Source organism: Carassius gibelio, chromosome A8 (genome assembly GCF_023724105.1).
Source record: "Carassius gibelio isolate Cgi1373 ecotype wild population from Czech Republic chromosome A8, carGib1.2-hapl.c, whole genome shotgun sequence".
In the NCBI taxonomy this organism is placed as follows: domain Eukaryota; kingdom Metazoa; phylum Chordata; class Actinopteri; order Cypriniformes; family Cyprinidae; genus Carassius; species Carassius gibelio.
Genome location: NC_068378.1, coordinates 10,522,454 through 10,543,972, shown reverse-complemented (window position 1 = coordinate 10,543,972; position 21,519 = coordinate 10,522,454). Strand labels below are relative to the sequence as shown.

The following is a 21,519-nucleotide window of genomic DNA, read 5'->3' as shown; positions in this document are numbered from 1 at the left end:
TGTGGAGCTGTTGTCTGTTATATTTTACAAGAAACTTCTGACATGTTCTAATCGTTCCTGTGGAAGAGATCAGGGAAGGGCATGGATGACACTAAGAGAGTTTGGTGTCAGATGGAGGCTGAAGCTCTCTTACCTCCAACATGTGAGCAGCTGAGGAAGCACTGCAGCTTCTGGCCTCTGTTCTCAAGGCAGGTGCATGGTGAAAGAAAGGGCAGACCAGATGAGTCCTGCAGCGTTTCAGGGCCACTCTAGTGTGGGTGTTTAGGTATTTCACTACAGGAGTTTTTTCAAAGGGGGCTGGGTGACGGTTTGACATCAAAATCATGGAGGTATTTTTAATAAGCCATTTTTATTTGTATCACAATATTCACATTGGAAGAGCCGGACTTCTGAACACCACTAAAATAAAAGAGAAGCACATTGAGCATTGTGTGCATTGTAAGGGAAAGTCTGATCTAATATATGTATATATATATATATATATATATATATATATATATATATATATATATATATATATATATATATATATATATATATATATATATATATATATATATATATAGCTATTTTTATGAATATATCATAGAGTTGTTCGGTATGGGTGTATGCTCACACCTTATTTATTAGTTTTGATTTTATTTTTTATTCTATTTATTAACATTTTATTTATTCGAATGACATTTATGCATTTGTTATTAATGTACATTTTTAATTTATTATTATTATGAAAGTGAATATTTTGAGTTTTTCCTATTAATAATTATTAATAGATGTGGAGGACCAAAGCTGCAGAAATTAAAAGGAAATAAATAAATGTAATTATAGAAAAATAACAGTAATAAATCATTTACTAAAACATATAATATGTTTTTATGAATAGTTTTATTATTATTATTATGATTATTACCTTTTCTTCCTGTGAAATAATATTCACCTTCCAGACCATATTCAGTGTGTCTAAAAATACCACCTATAATATTACGACAGACAAATTTCCTCCGGTTTGCTTTACAATTAGTAAAATTCGCAGAATAGCCAACATTGCACATCCGTGGAGCATCTGCTGTTATTTGGCTCAGCAGCAGATGGAGCAAGTGGGTGTTAGACGAAGACCAAAGCAACTGTTCAGGGACAATGAAGACTGAGATTTTAAATATCAAGGAATTTATTTTTAACATGCAAAACAGATCTTTATAAATAACTCATATAAAGTAGAGTGCACATAATGCACAAAAGCAGGAAGCATAACCATCACCTGGATGAACAAAAAGACAATTGTAAGCCACTTTAGAAACTACAATGGGCTCTAAGAGGCCGGGACTCAGAACCTGGTTATAAACAATAGGATTCTGACTAATTTTATACAAAGAAATTAAAATTTCTGCATGTGTGTTTGGAGTATCACGTAGTATGGTAATGCTAAAAGTTTCACATGACATGTAATCTATAATTATCTCAAACCCAGTCTCTGTATCTTAACATTGGTCTCCAGAGATGTTATGTCTCCAGAGTGCAGTTTGTAGAGACAAAGTGTTCTTCCTTACACCCCGTTGTGTCTGATCTCTTTTTGTAAAAAGCGTTCATATACTTTAAAAGAAAAAAAGAGTCCAAAATCAATAATTAATTACTAACAAAATACATGTCATTTAAGACATAAAGACTAAAAAAAATTTATTGAATAGCCTATACTGACAGAGGGCGCTAATCAACAGCGAATACTTCTCTTGAAGGTTGCTTGAGGTTGCCCATTATTTGTCACTGAAAATATAAACCATATTGTTAGTATTTTATACACTAATATTTCCAACATTAATAATACCGATACGATTATTATTAAAAGGAATAACATGAACAAAGAAACATCTGTTGTATTATTAATATTAACCACGATGCATTTTTTTTATTATTTAAATATAATTATTGGTCAGCTGTCCCTTTTTGATGTTGTTGGAAAGTTACATAGACGCACAAAACAAACTCTCCTTGTAGCACCCGTACAGTCAGCGATTCCCCGCCTCGCGCTGGCACAAAGTGTCGGAGATGGTGATGGTGGGTGGGTGTGCGCGCGCGTTTATCACGGAACTGCGCGGAGCAAAACTCGATCTGCGTGTCACAACATACACAACTCTGCATGGCACCGACCTGTAATCATGGAGCCATAAACCTGTGTGCTAGTGGATCTAGACGCATAATTCCAGGCTAAGGATACAGGTGCTTCAGAGACGCCAAATCACATCTTAAGAAGGCAGCTGTGCAAAAAAGGACTTGAGTTAGTTAATGAAACATGTGGATCTGCGCAAGTATATTAAGTTATGTGCTGTTTTTGGCCAGAGATGCAAGGGCTATGAGCAAGGTAAGATGTGTTTCATATTTCCTTTTATTTTGAACACCGCTTACATTTTACGCACAGCTTGGAATGCTAAACGCGGTTTTGCGTAAGATTTAATTTGCATTGGTTCAATCTCGTGCAATCAAGTGCATTTCTCATCTGATAACTATATTAATTTGTCTTTAGCATAGGAACTCCATTTGTTTGTTGCGCATGGTGTTTAATGAGTTGAAGACTTCAAATCTCCAGCCAGATTATTAAGATCATACAATATTTTCTTGATCTAGTAATCGCAATGGATGGGAGTGTCTGTATTGGCAGAAATCGTGGGATTTTGAAATTTTCTAAAAATTCATCTGGGGATTGTGAAACGATTCATCCTGTAATCAGCGTTAATGAAATGTGAAATTTCACGAGGTCAAATGGAAGGAGCTGGGAACAGGGAAACCCATTATAAACCTGTGGTGTTTATTTGAGCAACGCATTAAACTGATGGGAGACACTGTATATATATATATATATATATATATATATATATATATATATATATATAGTGGCAATACAAAAGTTAATTCTGGACTTTAATTTAAATGGCCTAATGCCTTTCCAAAAGTGCTGATATTTAGTCCAACAGCACTGGGATTTGCATCACTCGATTTGTTCATGTTCAAGGTGTTCCAGATCAGAGTATGATAGGGGTGCAACTGGAGAGAAAAGCCCATATGGGAGAATGGGGGTTTTCACACTCATTTTCACAGTCAGATCACTCAGAATAAGTCAAACAACACTTAACAAATCAGCTTTCTCACACAACCTCAGCTCCCAGAGCGGTAGGCAACATATTTTGGCACATATGCCCTGGCCTAAATGATTCCTGGCGCTGCCAGTACATTCCAATCATTAATCCTTGAGATGGCATGGCAATATAATTTAATTGGCATCTTTAGACCCCTGACCTTTCTGTAATTCCAGTCCAGCTTTTTTGGGCTAACACTGTGAGAACTTGCTACAGTGCTAAGCAGCATGTTTTAATTAATAGTGTACATGCACAATACATTGTAAAACATTACTGAATAGTAAAGATGACTCAGGTGAGTGAGTATATCAAACAGGCGTGTTAACAGCACAGCTGATTCAACCAGAGACAGATGTCCTTCAATAAAGTTTCTGAACAGACATGAACCAACATTTCCTCAGAAACCATAGCATTTGTTTCAAAACTGAGGGTGTGTGAGTGTGTTTTGGGCTAGATGCCTAGTATGGTAATTGGAGTCGAATTCTGCTGGGGTTAAAAACAATATATGTCTGCTTACACAGCTGAAGGACTTAAGAGCAGCCCTGTTGGTCCCACAGAAACATGCCCTACCCTCTTATGACTGGGTGTGAGTGTGTGTGTGTGTGAGAGAGAGAAAGAGAGGTGTGAGAGGTCTTGACTCATTGTAAATGATAGTCACCCACTCAGTAACCCTAACTAATTGTATGTTGTGAATTTTTTTTAAACCTCCTTGTTGTTGGTTAAATGTGTGAAGAGTTGAGGAGGTTAAAACAGCATAGGAAGGGCTGAAATAACAAAAACCTGTTACTCATGTGGGGTACTTAACTGAACATTTTGTGAAACCTAAAAAGCGGAGTTCATAAAAAATATATATAATATTTAAAAAGTAATAAAATATATAAAAATAGTATACTATTATTAGCAAAACATGCCGAAAATGAGAATAGGGCTCGGAAAGGATATCAGGCAGGTCAGTTTAATTCAGAGGGTTCATAAACAATCCCAGAGTTACCCATGAGAGATCATAAGAAGAGCAGAGAATCAAGGATGGAGGGATGGAGAATTATAGGGTTGATGCTAAAAGAGAACAGAGGCATGGAAAGGTTAGCCGCTTTGTTTTGTTAATATCAAACTCTATTGGTAGTAGTTTCATGGGACATTACCTCAACCAATGCCAATCAAAGACTAGGCAGTTCCTGTTTATGAAACCGTCGTAACACTTCTACCACAAGATTTAAACTAGGGGTAACCGGGAACATCTGGGTCCCATTTAATGTGTCACATCTTTTACTGAGCCGTCATGGTAATGATGGCCATAATAACTGAAGGGCTGTCATATTTTTATCCAGACCAGACAGTGAACCTCGGAACGCTGCAACAATGCCAGTCTTCTTTTATATCCAGCCTTATATAAGACTTGCTCTTTGACCTTAGTGTGTTCAGCGAATGAACAGGAAATGCTATGGTTGTGTGGTGAGTAAAATCTGGACTTTTACTGGCCCTTCTGCTGGCAGCTACTGTGCACAATTATAACTCATGGCCTACCACAACAGATGATGTTTGGTAAGTGTTTATTTGCCAGCATGAACATGGGCTATTTGCAGCAGCTTTGTGTTAAACAGTTGGTTTCTCGGCATTCATTTTCAAGTGCTTTCTGCACTCTCTATTAAATCAACAAATTATCATATATATATATATATAATTTATATATCTAAATGTGGCAAGTCCTCTGGTAACTGTAAACAGCATTCAGTTAGATTTATGAACTCTGGGTGTGTCTCAATCAGCTCACTAGTTAGTCAGTGCACTGTCCAGGGAGTCAGACATTTCTAGGTCGTTCCAGTTTTCTGAAACAATCAGCTCACTCCATAAAAATTCCCACAATGCAGTGTAAAAACTAATGATCATCATACTCAGATGCATGATAAACAAAACAAGTCATGCAACTCAAAACAAATCATGTGTCCTCCTGTGTTATACAGGATTGTTGATGATAAATAATAGTTTTAATGAGGAAGCACGCAATCGTTTTGGAAACCAAGTCATCAGTGTCCCAACGACTTGTGGATAAAATCCTTTCCAGTGCCCAAATTCATGTTCATACCATACAGAGGGCAGAGAAACAGCTGGTTCTGCTGAACTATTAGTTATACATGTAACTCATTATTAAACATTGGTGGTTTATAGTATATTGCTGTTGCTCTCATTAAATAAAAAAAAAAATAAAAAAAGAGTTTTGCATCATGTCTACAAAAATCCCAGATCGGTGGTGAAGTCTCTGTAAATATGCATTAATCACCCTAAAATTATGTTTTGGTGTCTTGAAATGAGGAGAGTGGCAGATAAACCATTGTGTAAAAGAAGTGCATTTCATTTTATTGAATGTGTACTACAAATGACATTAAAGTATATTTAAGTTTGCCATAAATGCTTATCAGTACATCCGGCAGTACACAATACAATCTTATTTCAAAGACAGTTATTGACATAAATGATGAAATCACACATAAAGATGTACCGCTTAAGTGTATAACTAATAGCATTTAATATAAATTTAAACAATAATACATTTTAATTTTATCGGAATGGACATAAAAGTGTCTGAAAACATTAGATTCATTAGATTACATTTTTAGTGTTTTTCCATATTCTGTTTAAAAGTATGCCATAGTGTGTACCTTCACAAAGGAATACAAACATGCAAAGGTTAAGAAAGCTTGGTTTATAATCAGATAGCAGTTAATGAAATTGTCTGACTCTGTTGAGCGTGAACCATCTGTTTGGCTTCCTCGGCCAGAACGTCTCGCATCTCTTGGCTGCTGAGACTGAGAGCATGAAGTGATTGAGGCTTAGAGAGAGCGGAGACACATAAACAGTCTCAGCTGGAATGTAGCTGTGTGTCCCCAAAATCCACATGTGCTCTCTAAGCAAGTTTGGGGCTAATTGACACATCTGTCCTAATGGCATGTGTCTGTCTGTGTGTTCCCTGCTGGATCGGAGTGATGGAGAGTCTTGCTGTGTCTTCAGATCTAGATCCATTATTGTGTCTCAGTCTTAATGAGAAACTGTCTTCAGTGCTGTGATAACTGCAGTTGGTTTGATACTAGGGCTGGGCGATATGGAGCAAAAAATATATCTCGATATATTTTGCTATATCTCGATATACGATATATATCTCGATATCTTTACAGGAAAAATAACCCCCAAAAAACTACTGCAAAAACAAATATGGCAAATATTACATGTTAAGGGGCCTATGAAACATTTTATTTTTTTCTTCACCATATGTTTTATTGTTACCTAATTCTGTGTGCATAAATGCATAAAAACAACTTAATTAGTTAAAAACAATTCTTAAAATAGCCTTATGTGAAATGTTTTTTTCCCTTCAGAAATTCTGTGTATTTACATTTTACTGATTATCAAATGAAGGCATAAAACATTCATTTAATTTATCTTTTAATTATTTAAAGGGGATTTACTATTAAAAATAAAACATGGGAGAAATGTTGTGTGATTATTCCTTATAAAATTATGTTCGTTTCATTTTAATAGTAGTAGTAGTGGGCTATCTACATTCTGCTGTACAATAGTAATAGATTTCTGTCAAATACTTTTATTTTGACGGGTTTACCTTTACAGTTCTGTGTATGTGATACCACAGTCTATGATGTGATATGAGCTAGTCTTACTCAAATCAAACGGTCAGATGCTCATGAAGTGACTCTCAGTGCAGTTCTGGAGATGTTCCTCATGTGTTCACGTCTTTATTTAGAGAGAGGAAAGACAATGAAATCAGCGCGAGCGTTATGCGAGCTTCCGTGTTTAATGAATGAAGACGCGCTTCTGCTCCATTCGTTGACACAGACACGCAGAACATGCAGGATTCATATTTAAATAGACTTTTCCGGGTTAATATTTGCAGATATTAGTCCATTTCGCGATTTGATGTAAGTGCATGACCGACTTTTGATTAATTCATTTAAAATTTGACCAATTCCGTGACATTCCGCGTTAAACTGTAAATTCCATTTTTATGACTGGATTCCGCGATTCCGTCCGCGTTTCATTGGGCCCTACAGTAGACATCTGCCTGCCGTTCGCCCTACGCCTTAAAACTGAAGTATCTCCATATAATGGAGCCAGTTGTCTTTTTTTTTTTTTTGACTAGTTCTCTACACGCGAGGTGAGAGGGGGCAAAAGCAAGGAGGCGGGGGCGAGCACAGCACAGGGAAGGCAAACAAGCAAAGTGGCGGAATCAGAATATAAACAATATATCGATATATACGATATGTCAAAATCCTTATCGTGTTTAAAAAATATCTCGATATATTTTAAATATCGAGATATCGCCCACCCCTATTTGATACAATTCTTGTCCACTGATATGTTTTGTCAGGATACATTACTCCATTGATTTATTATTTGTATGCGATTATAATCAGAGTTATCAGACTTTTCTGAATGACACCCAGACTTTACCAGTCCACTACGAATATAAATTGTTAGCTTGACTTGATTTGATTGTGTTGACTTTTTTTTTCTTGAAAACAGTTATGAACATTGATAATAAAAAAATAGAGTAAAAAAACTTGAGCAGCAAATCCGCATATAAAGATCTGAAAATGTGTTTGCATCACAGGAATTATTGGTTTTATAAACTATTCAAATAGTAAACAGTTGTTTTAAATTGCAATAGTATTACACAAAATTGCTGTTTTATTACCGAGAGATAGACAGACCTTAAATTGACCTTTGAATTATCTATTTTTTTTTAATTTTTTTATTTTTTTTTTAGCCGAATAATCAAGGCACACTTGATATGAGCCGTGACCCTGGTGCACATCAAAGAGACCTTTGTAATTTCAGAATGCTCTAGACAGTTCCACATGTTTCTTTTAGTGTGGGATCATCTTGAATTCTAGCCATAAACTTGCTTTAGTGTTGTTTCAAAGCCTTAGATTAAAGGAAGAAGATGAGCCGGCCACGGAGAACACTTCATTGAAGGAGAGATCAGAATCATAACCTGAACTGCTTCACCAGGCTTGAGGTTATTGGGCTAAGAGGCTTTTCAGGAAAGCGGCCAATGTTGACAACTGCTCCTGCCAAGTATTTTTGGAAAAACAACTCTCTTATCTCAGGATGGCAGCCTATTCCCTGTTTGGTCAGTTGTGAGGTGCACTGCTACAGTTAGACCAAATGCCAGTGTAGCAGGTTTAGATAACAAATGGGTTTGTTTGATTGACCTGCAACTGTTGGAAAGCTATACATTTAGTTAATTATATGTAATCATATATGTATATGATACAACTTTAATTTTTAATGCAGCCCAGTTATTTTTTAGGTGCATTTTGGATTGAAATCAAACCTTTATAAAAACTTCCCCTCACTGAATGGGAAGATATATATATAATGCATCTGTGCATGATATAGAGAGTATTTGGGAAGCTATAGCTTAGATTATATTAGATAGTTTATAGAGAGCATGCAAAGAACTGAGCATGCCTTGATGCCTGATGCACACACAGCAAAATGTCCATAACACATTCTTTCATTCTGGTTAACAAGGGCTCTTATTGTCAAAGCCCCCTATGTCTTAGACACAAGTGTTACAGGACTTTTCACCTAATTAACTCAAACTTGAACAATGGAAGCCATTCTGGGGTAATTTCAACAGATGATGAAATGTGTTCTTGAGAAGTTGGGCAAATTCCTGTCAGAATAAATCATTTTAAATGTCCCCTATCAGACTGAGCTTACACAGAAGAATAGCAAAGCTTTATTAAATCCTTCCTCTTCAAGCTGACAGCTGCTCAGTTTTTGTGTGGCATCCTGTGTGCAGTATTGTGTGCTTGTCATTGAACTACATGATTAAAGTCTGCAGAAGGACTTGGACTTTAAGCCCTGTTATTGAGAGTTTTGATCCTTCTCATATTTTTAGTGCTATACTATAGTGACATGATACAAAAAAAAAAAAAAAAAAGGAAACAAATGTAGTCGTAGTTTTCTGTCAGGACTTTATCCATTAATTATACAGACTTTTCCATTGACTCTAAAACATTCAGTGCAAACTACAGGTAAATACCTGAAAATTCCTTCATTCTAATACAGTGAATTGTATCCTATTTTTACGGATTGTTTTATAGATCAATAGGAAAATGTGTTAAATTAGGAAATTCTTAGGATTCCTGGTCTCAAAGTGCTGATTTAAAATATATTTTCTCAATTTGTGTTAAAAGAAATAGTATGAAATAGATTTTTATTGATTATAAAATGGTATTTGATTTTTGAAGGGGTCATATGATGTTGTTAAAAATTATATTACGTTGTGTATTTGGTAGAATGAAATGTGTTTATGCAGTTTAAGGTTAGAAAAAAAAAACATTATTTTCCACATACTGTAATTTATTGTTTCTCCTCTATGCCCCACCTTTCTGATATGCATAGATTTTTACAAAGCTCATCGTTCTGAAAAGCGAGGTGGGCTCTGATTGGCCAGCTATTAGTGCATTGTGATTGGCCGAGTACCTCAAGCATCTGACAGAAATGTTACGCCCCTTAACATACTGTGATGCCGTGTCCAGCCGGATCGACGAGACAATAAAAACTTAAAAACCCATTATAAATGTGGCATTTGTTGCATCCAGTGGGGACATAATTTTGATTATAATGACTTAGGGGCCATTCACATATTGCGCCTAAAAACGCATGGAAAACGCTAGGTGCGCCACTTTTTCTTTCTTTTCCAAAGCGCTCGGGCAGTTACGCCCCTGAGGCGTCTGCCTTTGCTAAGCAACCATGACGTGCTCTCTCCATGAAGACGCGGACATTTCAGCAAAGGATATATGGATTTGCGCAACTAAAAATCTCTCGCAGTAGCTCTGCTACTAAATTTATTTCAAAATGGCAATCCATATACAACTATGATCAGCTGTTCCTTCATCTTGGCTGAGTTTTCAACGTTGTTACGGGAAAGGATGAAGCTGATTGGTTAGTTCTTGTCACATGACCCGCGGTGCGCTTGCGGCTCTCTGAAAAGTTGAGATGTTTTTAACTCGATGCGGTGCGGACTGCCTGGAAAAAATGGGCACGTTGCACCGCGTGCACGTCGCGACTGCGTCGCTTCCATTATGAGTGCGCATGCCGCGCGCCTACATTGGAAATAACGAACTTGCGTGCGCAAAAGACGCGATATGTGAACGGCCCCTTATACTGTCTGTTTTACACGTTGCATTGCATATTGCGCCACGTGAACATAAAACCATGTCTGCATTTATGATCGGAGAAACAAGCGTTACTCTACACTGCTCAAAATTCACGTTTGAATCATCAGTGGCAAATTCTTTAAATATTAAAACTTACTACACACTTAGAATCAGAACAGCTGGCATTGTAGTCTACTCCCAGGATCAGGAAACAGTCCTCCATAAAATGCACTGCATACATCTGAATATTTGGGATGAACTGTTGTCTAGTTAAGTCCTCTTTTGGAAGGCCACACAAATTATTTCTACTTGTGCCACAAAACACAGTGTCTCCACCACATGGTGGCGGCGGTGGCAGCAACAATGATGTTCCGCCTTTCTTCCCGTGAACATTTGGGTGGCTTTATGCAAACCTTCCCACATCATGACGTAGACATGTGAGGGCGTGTTTAAATGAGGCATTTCATAGGAGGGTGTGGACGAGTCTTAACTTTTATTAAAAATATCTCTTTGCACGAACACCTTGTAAATGGTGTACCACCTTTTTATTTACTAGCTCTTTCAAATGGGTATTCTGTAAAATTCCATTTGCTCCTTTAAGTGTTTTTGGTGGTGTTTTAGTGTTTAGGTTCTACTGAATTTTTTTTGATGAGTCCCTTTAACAAGGGTGTTTTAGACCAAATATATTTTCATTTGTATGACAATTACTAGCAAAATACATATTTAATCATTGGGGATTCTGATAAGATAACTTAAAAAATGAAATAAATCAAATGAACTCATTAGCAACCTTTGCACATGATGGCCTCATGGTTCAGGACAATCTTGCAGCACTTAACAACAAACAGGTGTTTAGGAAAGGACTGTGGTGTCTTTATTTGTTATTTAGTGTTTTGAGAGTGGAAAAAACCCGAAAGGTCCTTTTATACTGGTGAGCCTTTAGCTCCGCTGTACCCGACTACGTGGCAGTTGCTAGATCAGACAAATGGATGTCTCTAAAAAGGGAGCGGATCTTATGATGAAGAATTTATGGAATGGTGAAATATTTCCCTGCCTATAAGCAGTTCCACATGTATACCATGACGGGGGATTTATTGAGACCTCTTAATCTCAGTACAGATAGATGACACGCCTGAGCTCTTTGAGCAAACAGTTAGAGAGCAAAAGGGCAACTGTTAGATGGAGGCGGAGCCAGATGTCAATCAAATACAGTAGGTCATAGTGTTTCAACCTTTATGCAAGGTCATATTGTCTGCATATATTTATGCCAACTAGAAAGAAAAGTAAAACTGATGCACTACAGCCATTCTGTAGTGGTCTTAAAGGGATAGTTCACCCAAAAAATGATAAATCTGTCAATCCATGTAATTCCAAACCAATTTAGGACCCCACTGACTTTCAAAAACAGAGGAAACATTGGGAATATCAATTTTTTTTTTTTTGTTCCAGAGAAGAAAGAAAGTCATGCAGTTTCACAACAACATGAGTGTGAGTAAATAATGACAGAATTATTCATATTTGAGTGGACTGTGCCTTTAAGACAAAGCACTGCTTCTGCCAGTCTATAGAGTAGCATTGTGGCGGCTAATTCATATTCACAAGCCAAGCTAATAAGGTTTTGTAACTTTTCAGATCGTTGTTATGCTCCTGTCTTCAGTACATACTCAACAGCGGCAAGTTGTTTTGGCAGTCCAATAAAAAAAAGGCAGCACATCTGTGAATAATTTACTACTTTTTTCTCAATCGTATGCCGTCATTGTGCATTTGTCTATTCTGTGGGTTCTGCCCCCATGGCTGCACGTTGTCTTTTTCACTTTTACTGCTACTGTTCGTGAAGCTCAATTGATCATTAGAGTTGTCAGCATCAGGTAGGTATTAGGGGGGCAGCTTTTTGAAGAACATGTGGTTGACCTCTTCGAAAGCAGGGCACCATATACGGACAACCTCCATATTCAACAACACCTGGCTTTTATGAAGCCTCATATCAGTCCAATTATTCCTTTATGGCGCGAGTACATATTCTGTAAATGATATTCACATGTAACTCACTTGATGTCATGCAAGGTTGTTATTGAGAAATAAGAGATGTTCTGTCAAACTGTGAGGTGCTGCGGGCTGTGTTTTAAAAACAAGTTGTTTATGGGAGAAGGTGCAGATCCACTCAGGTCCCAGCGCTGGGCTGAATTTATGGGAATCTCAAGCCCCGGGCTGTCTTCAAAGCCAGTGCCATGGTAAAAGCTAGCGCTAACTGACAACAGATGCATGCATGAGAAAGAGAAAAAGAGTCTTTTTCTGTGTCTTCTCCAAAGGTAGTGGTCTTGATTCATAAAATACAGATACTTGATAGATCTTTGTGTCTGTGACTTGGAAGATAAGTTTTGAAACTGATTTTAAATGGAACAGATCCATCAAGTAAATGTATGTGTGTGTCAGGGTATTGTAGGGAGTTCAAATTGTGCACAAACATTATAGGGCCTGGTAAAGTTTCACTGCATGGGTTCCTCCCAGGCCAGATTGTAACGACTGATCACTTCCAGAGCATCAGGGCTCAAGCCGAGGCAAAGGCAAAGTCTATTAAGTTTTTCAATGTAAATTAGCAGCTTTTTGTATGGTCATATAGTAAAGTGCAGAAAGGCTTTAAACTGATTATTTAAGAGGGGCATGAAAGGGTTAAACACTTGTTTTGTTCTCAATTGCACAACATGTAATTCCCCTAGCACTTGAAGGATTTAGTTTTATCTTCATGTGAAGGATTGCATTTCCCAAAAGCATTGTCAGCTTTGGTGATAACTATGGTCGCATGTTAAACTGAACTCTATTAGTAGCGACGGAACTTGTGGCATATTTTTTCTTGCATATTCTTTTGACCTTCCATTCTCTGTCTCTGTCAGATTTTTGGCGAGCCAGAGCCGGTCAGGATGGTATCTGAGGGCTCAGACTGCCGCTGTAAGTGTGTGATGCGGCCGCTGAGCATTGAGGCTTGCACCAGGCTCCGTGACGGAAGCTTGCGAGTGGATGATTTCTACACTGTGGAGACGGTCAGCTCAGGCTCCGACTGTAAATGTTCCTGCACGGCTCCTCCCTCCTCACTCAACCCATGTGAGAACGAATGGAGAACAGAAAAACTCAGGAAACAAGCCCCAGAACTACTCAAGGTAAAAACTGACGTTTTCCTCGGGTCAAGATCTTTGGACTTTGGAGAAAAGCTTTCCTTTAAAAGAATTCTCCTGCTAAGTGGCACTTTCCACCAATACAATAACAACTGAGGTCCTATTTTTTTTTTTAAAGCATTAAAATGGAGAGGCAAAACAGATAATTCTATATCTGACATACGTAAACGCATAAATGATTATTGTTCAGGCCTTACTGTTAAAAAATTTTCCTATTTATATATTTAGATATTTAGGCCTTTTTTTATGTTAAGGAGTTCATTAGGATTTTTTTTAAAGATGTTGAGGCCTTTAACATTTTTTTAAATGCTCAGCCCTTGCTTTAGCATGTTTTATAAAATGCCCAGGTCATACTTTGACATTTTTTAAGATGTCCATGCTTAATTGTAACATTTTTAAAGATGTCCCCATCTTAAATTGGCATTTTCAAAGATGTACAGACTGTACCTTGATGTTTTTAAGATATCCAGGCCTTAATTTGGCATTTTTAACATATCCAGGCCTGAATTTGTACAGTGTTTATTAAAAGAAGCATTGGCACAAGATAACCTTTCTACTGGAAGTCAACATGATTTTCTCTTAATAGAAATCATGCCACAGATGCTGTCGATTACAAAAGAAAATAATTTGCCCCTAAGAAGCTAAAAACCAACAAAAAAACACGAACACAATTTGTTTTGTTGTTGTTTATTTTTCCAAAATGAAGAGAGTCAAACTTGTTTTCTGTGGTAATCAGCAGCATGCAGCAGACGCTGTCCACAGAGCATAAGCAGAAACATACACATGGCAGATTTTGATATCAAAGAATAGTCAAGTCAAGTCACCTTTATATAATCATCTGGAAAGTAATCACAGCGCTTCACTTTTTCCCTTACATTTTGTTATATTGCAGCCTTATTCCGAAATGGATTAAAAACATTATTTTCCATTACATTTTCCATTATTCTACAAACAATACCCCATAATGACAAGGTGAGATCATCTTCGCTAATTTATATATATATTTATATATATATATATATATATATATATATATATATATATATATATATATATGCTCCAGAGATGTTCAATTGGGTTCTAGTCTGGGCCCTGGCCACTGGACATTCACAGAGTTGTCACCCATAGCCACTCCTATGTTATCTTTGCTGTGTGCTTAGATTTATCTTCCAAATGGACAACGACCCTTTGCCCAAGCCGAAGGTCCACTCCAGAGCGCTCTGGAACAGGTTTTCTCTGTAGGATGTCTCTGTACATTGCTGCATTCATTGTCTCCCAGTTCCTGCTGCTGAAAAACATTCCCACAGCATGATGCTGTCACCACCATGCTTCACTGTAGTGATGGTATTGGCCAGGTGATGAGCGGTGTCTGGTTTCCTCCAGACAAGACGCTTGCCATTCAGGCCAAAGAGTATTTTGTTTCTCATGGAGAGTCCTTTGGGTGTCTTTACTGTGGAATGGCTTCCGTCTGGCCACTCTACCATACAGGCCTGATTGGTGGAGTGCTGAAGACATGGTTGTTCTTCTGGAAGGTTCTCTTCTCCCCACAGAGGAATGCTGGAGCTCTGTCAGAGTGACCATCGGGTTCTTAGTCGCCTCCCTGACTAAGACCCTTCTCCCCTGATTGCTCGGCCCGGGCTCTAGGAAGAGTCATGGTGCTTCCAAACTTCTTTCATTCACGGATGATGGAGGCCACTGTGCTCTTTGGAACTTTCACTGCTGCAGAAACTTTTCTGTACCCTTCCCCAGATCTGTGCCTCAATACAATCGTGTCTTGGAGGTTGATCAAGTTGTAGAAACATCTCAAGGATGATCAATAGAAAAATGATGCACCTGTGTCATGGCACAATGTGGAAAAAGTGAAGTGCTGTGAATCCTTATCCAGATGCACAATATATACAGTATATAGTGCTTTATACAATACAGATCATGCCAAAGCAGCTTTACAGCGTTACACAGGACAGTAGTGTGTCGATAATGGAGGGGGACAATAGTAAACAGTCATTTTTCTTCAGACAAAGTCAGTTCATTGTTGATTCAGAATATATAGTGTTCATCTTATATCATATACAGACTGATAGGAAGAAGAAAGTCCAATCCATTTTTCCAAAGCTTGGTTGCAATATCCAAGCCATCCCAGTTAATATTACTTGAAGTTTAAATGCACAGTGTGTTTTCATTTCAAATATCATATTGGCTCAAAGAATCACTCTTAATTATTCTGTGTTTGTGTTCAGCTCCATTCCATGGTGGATCTGCTGGAAGGGACGTTGTACAGCATGGATCTGATGAAGGTCCATGCCTATATGAACAAGGTTGTGGCTCAGATGAACACATTAGAAGAGGTAACCATCCAACTGATCAGACTTGAATGTGAAACATCAGTTAACTGACAGAAGTATGACACTATTCTGGAAATCTCTTCACAGACTATAAAGACAAACCTTACCAGAGAGAATGACTTTGTAAGGGACAGCGTAGTAAATCTGTCCAATCAGCTAAAGCGCTACGAGAACTACTCTGACATCATGGTGAGCATCAAGAAAGAGATCTCCAGCCTGGGACTACAGCTTTTGCAGAAAGACGCAGCCTCTGACAGTAAAGCACAGGTAACACTATTCTATTTCTCCAACACTTTGACACACACACACATAAATGCACAAGAGCAGCTTTGTAATTTTAAACGTTATGATTCCAGGGCACAGAGAGTAAAAAGTCCAAGGATATAAAACCACCCAACAAGAAACCCCCAGCTGTCAAACCTCCACCCAAACAGCCTAAAGAGAAACCCGTCAAGCCCAAGAAAGAGGCTTCTGCCAAAGCATCAAAACCTGTGAAGCCAGATCCCACCAGCAAAACCAAGACTTTAGTGCACCAGACGGGAGTCATCAGGGGGATCACATACTACAAAGCCTCCAAGACAGACAACTCTGAGTCACATTCAGCAGGGAGAGGAGAGAGAGGTACAGCGACCGTGAACATCACATCTGTGTTCAATTAATGCTTTCTGAAAACCACCTCAGTGTAGCTCTACCAAATCCAAAAGCAACTGGTTTTACTGTGGGTGATAAAATGGGTGAAACACTTCTATATTCTTGAACATCATAGAGACTTGAGGCAACTAGTCTCAACACATTAAGATGACTTTTGCAGATTTGATAGAAAATCACCCTGATTTTTTTTTTTTGCTACAAACGTTGATTCTGTGCAGTCGGAGAAGATCAAACATGTTTGATATTTTGAGCCAATATTGTTTTCATTTGTCATGTGTCTCCTAGCAACAAGGCAAAGCAACAATGTTTCAACCTGAGTTTGCTGCTGTCTTACAAGTTAGTCTAGTCTTTTTTCTTTAAGATGGGTATTAATTAAAAAAAAATTATTAGTCATTACTGTTATACATTTGAATAAAAACGTAGATTAGTCCAAACTGAATTAAAAATTATAAGACTGATGACTTCCAGTTGGTCAAACTCGTACTTTAGAGACTTCGTCTTAACACAGAGGCTAAGTTTACGCAACTGGCCCTAGAAACCTCCCTAGCAACCACCCAAAACACCTTAAGGTTGGAATACATTACACTACACAACTTTTAAAATCTGAAGAGATTTTAAAATGCCAGGCATCATAAACTTGCAGACTTTGTAAACAGTCACAGAGGAAAACTGGGCATCACACACAGTAAACGACTGAGGATCACACACTACCAAACTTTAAAGTCATTCCATTCACAACAAACACGTGCCTTGTTGCTAGGAGACGTGACAATATGTGTTCTAAAATCAGCTCAAAATATATGTATCGTTGTGGCAGCAAATTTTGGAAATCACCACTCACATTTTCTCCAAAAAATATCTTCATTTATTTATTTATTTATTGATGTGTACCATAGTCCATGATATTTATGTCAAGTTTTTGAGGACAGGTTGTGTGCACCTGTAGTTTTTTTGTAACTCAAGGCTCTGTGAATGCTCCAGTGCATCCCATGACCATAAAACTTTACAGGAGGTAGAAGAGCAGAGAGTCAAGAGAAGCATTTTATTGTTTATTGTTCACAAGCCTCTCGTAAGCGAGACTGCATCTCAGACATATCCTCTTTAAAATTCCTCCAACAATCCCTTTCCTCTTATGTTTTATTTCTCATTAAAATCCTCAATTGTGAACGCCAGAATGGCCCATGGTTTCAGAAAAAGGGTTTTTCTTCTCATCAATCTGGACCTGAAATCAGTAAAGTAGATCTATAACTTCCTTTCCGGTTATATATGCATCTCTTGAGAGGCAGTAAGAAACTTGAGTTATTTTAGTGAAATGCTATTCTGTATTTCTTTATTTCATCGGCAGCATCAGCAAGAACTTTCCTCTGGGATGAAATCATTTCCAATGCTTTCCTCGGCCAAATATAAAACACTGACATGCAGGGAAGAGAAAATAATCACAATATTGCAGAGGCCTCCAAAACTATTACAGTCCTGGCCCTGTGTCCTTGACTGACAGTTAGCAGTGATGGAGTGTGTATGAATATCTGATGGACTTGTGTCCTGTGCTCATGTCCACATGTTTAATGTTCCAGACGCTCCCACAGTGCAGGAAGACGAGGCTCAGATTAGGGTCTCTCCGCTGACACTGTCTTACGGAGATCTGTTGTATATGGCATGAGATGAAATGGGCTCAGTGAAGGAATGTCGAATCCAAGCGTTGCAGGCAGAGACTGGGTTACAATGCAGGAAGCTTCTTCGAGTGCAACATCTCATTAATAATACTTTTGATGTGAGGAATCTGAAATGCTTGCGGTAAAACCTCAAGCCAAGAGTTGTAATTTGCCTTTCAATCCCTCCCTGGCTTTCTCCTTATGCTCTTTCAGAAAACACAGCCAAAACCCACACTGGCCACCTAACCGAGGAGAAAAGGGGCTCCAAGCTAGTTTTGGAAGAGTCTGAAATAATGTCGACTGTACCACCAATAACAACCACTACACTTGTTGCTGTGACGACAACAACAAGCACCACACTAGCAACCACCAGTGAAGTGCCTGTCATGAATTCAACCATGTTCACACCAGCAACAGAGAAAGCAATGGACAGTGGAGGAAAGACACACTTGCACAAAGCAGGTATGATTTATTCATACACAAACTGTATTTTTGAAGTATGATGGTACCAGTGTGTAGATATATTGAAATCTCGACTGATTTCTTTGAATAGGTAAATCTTTAGACTGTGAGGGCACACTGGCTTCAGTGGAGATGCCAGAGAAGCATCACAGTTACGGACGAAATGAAGGAGCCTGGATGAAAGACCCAGTGGCCAAAGACAGCAAGATCTACGTTACGAACTACTACTACGGCAATAACCTGGTGGAGTTCCGCAACCTGGAGAATTTCAGACAAGGTAAAAAAAAACAAAAAACAAAGAGGGGCAAATTTACTAAAGAGTTCTGTCACTTTTAGTTCTTGCTTGCTTAACATGCACAATCCAGTTTAAGGCTCTAAAGGCACTGAAAAAGAAATAAATAAAACATTAAAGATGCGGAACACAATTCATGTAGTTGAGAATATTGCTCCATGATGGACTGCCTGTATTGTGTAGCTAACATAAATTATACATGCATAAAGCATAACAAATTGTATCATAATCAAGATCTTTCGAATATCTTCATCAATGATAGGACGCTGGAGTAACCTCTTCAAGCTTCCCTACAACTGGATAGGAACCGGTCATGTGGTCTTCAACGGTTCCTTCTATTACAACAGAGCCTTCACCAAAAACATCATCAAATATGACTTGCGCATGCGCTTCGTGGCAGCTTGGACTCAGCTTCATGATGCGGTGTATGAGGACACCACACCGTGGAAATGGCGGGGACATTCGGACATCGATTTCGCCGTCGACGAGAGCGGTCTCTGGGTGATCTACCCAGCGCTGGATTACGACTACTCGCAACACGAAGTCATCATCATCAGCAAGCTGGACCCAAGCGACCTGTCAATGAAGAAGGAGACAACATGGAGGACTGGGCTGAAGCGCAGCTCGTATGGAAACTGCTTCATCGTGTGCGGCGTGCTGTACGCCATTGACGTGTACAACCAGAAAGAGGGTGAGATCCTGTATGCCTACGATACGCACACGAACACGGAGGCTGCTCCACGTTTGCCGTTCACTAATGAGTATGCCTTTGTGACTCAAGTGGACTACAATCCCAAAGATAAGGTGCTGTATGCCTGGGACAATGGCCATCAGATGACCTACAATATTCACTTTGTGGGTCAGTGAAGAATCTGAAGCAGTGGGCTTCTTCTTTAATTTGGCCTGGTGCATAGTGAAATACAGCATTTATGGGAGCCCATTGCTCTCTTTATTGGTATGGTGATTGAGATAAAGATAAAGGCTCAGTGAAGGAATGTCGAATCAACAACAACAGTACGGTACAGACAGATACACAAAATATAAGTAAACAGGAAGTATTTATAATTGTCAGAGATAAATAACTCTGATGCATGTAATGTAAAAGATCAGTCCGATCAAAAGATCCCAATGATTAAATCTTGAAGGAATACAGAAAAATAACAAGTAAATAAAAAAGCATGCCATTTTCATGTAGTTAATAATCAGGCCCCAATGTTTATTACCGTAAAAAATGCTACAGTTAAGGATCTTGAACAGACAAAAAGTGTAGCCATAATGTTTTACACAGCTTTCTGTTATGTTTATTCTTACATTCAAGATTAGCAAAATGTGTAGTAATATCATTTAAAAGCAACAAACTATCAAGTTCGGGCAATGGGATTTTGAATGCTATGTAAATTTCATTATTTTAGATATTAATTTTGTAAAATAATTACATTCTCATTGTAAATATTTCTAGGAATACGTTGTGTTACAATATTCCTGTTATTAAACCTCAGAATTATCATGCCAAGATATTTAATATGATAGTCATTCAACATAAATGTTTACTTATGAATACTCCTGGATGAGTTACAGTGTTTTATATGTTGCATTCATCTGTAAAATTTCACATTTTCTGTAAAATCATTTGCTGTGTATGAATTTGCTAATGCACAATGTAATGTTTTACATTCTGTACTTCACTTTGTGGTATTCAATACAGTATGCTACCATAAATGTTTCAGATACAATAAATCATTGTCACTTGACATACAACTCCCCATCTCCAGATGTCTGACCTTTTTAAAATGTAGCAATATATGATTGAAAACACATTATACGAAGTGGGAAATAAATATCAGATTCGATTTAATGCTTTATTATTAGCAATTCTGGCCTTGTCGAAGGAAATATACTTTAATATAGAACTTAAACAATACATCATGTTTAAGTGTTAACTAAATGTAGTATTTTTAAAAACGAATTGCATGTTAATTGCAATTAAATAAAAATGTATTAAAGTTTAAAATTATATTGAATGTGCTTTTTTTCACCCTTAAGTAGGACTTGATAATTTTTTATAAATGCAATTACATGTAGTCTAATTATTTATTTCTAATTGATTTACAAATACTTTAAAGCAAAATTATTAATTTGACATCAATACAAAGTGTACTTTAAAACATAGTCAAAAGTGTACACTTAAAGAGATACTCCATCCCAAAATGAAAATTTTGTAATTAATCACTTTCCCCCATGTTGTTCCAAATCTGTAAAAACTTTGTTCGTCTTTGGAATACAATTTAACATATTTGGGATGAAAACTGGTAGGCTTGAGACTGTACCATATACTGATAAATAAATAACAGTGTCAAGGGTATAGGAAAGTGTCACAAGCATCTTCAGAATAGTCCATCTGCCATCAATGATTCAACCGTAATATTATGAAGCGACAAGAATACTTTTTGTACACAAAGAAAACAAAAATAACGACTTTATTCAAAAATTCCTCTCCTCTGTGTCTCTCCAAATCAGCATAGACTCATTTTGGCGTACGCTCTTCTGTATCAGCCACCCTATAAGGATACATTTTTTAAGTGTATTTACGCTTTGGTTTGAAAGCAAACAATGCATCAGCGCAGCATTGCCAAAATGG

The 21,519-nt window shown here is 37.7% G+C and overlaps 1 protein-coding gene across 1 annotated transcript; it reads left to right on the top strand.

The window, feature by feature from the left end:
- The first annotated feature begins 2,052 nt into the window (after positions 1–2,052).
- Positions 2,053–20,639, top strand: LOC128018409 (olfactomedin-like protein 2A). Its single transcript, XM_052603882.1, has 8 exons — positions 2,053–2,356; positions 13,204–13,467; positions 15,720–15,827; positions 15,912–16,091; positions 16,181–16,445; positions 18,341–18,589; positions 18,681–18,866; positions 19,144–20,639. The coding sequence occupies exons 1-8, from the start codon at positions 2,288–2,290 to the stop codon at positions 19,746–19,748; spliced, it is 1,926 nt and encodes a 641-aa protein (XP_052459842.1). The 5' UTR covers positions 2,053–2,287; the 3' UTR covers positions 19,749–20,639.
- Positions 20,640–21,519: the final 880 nt, after the last annotated feature.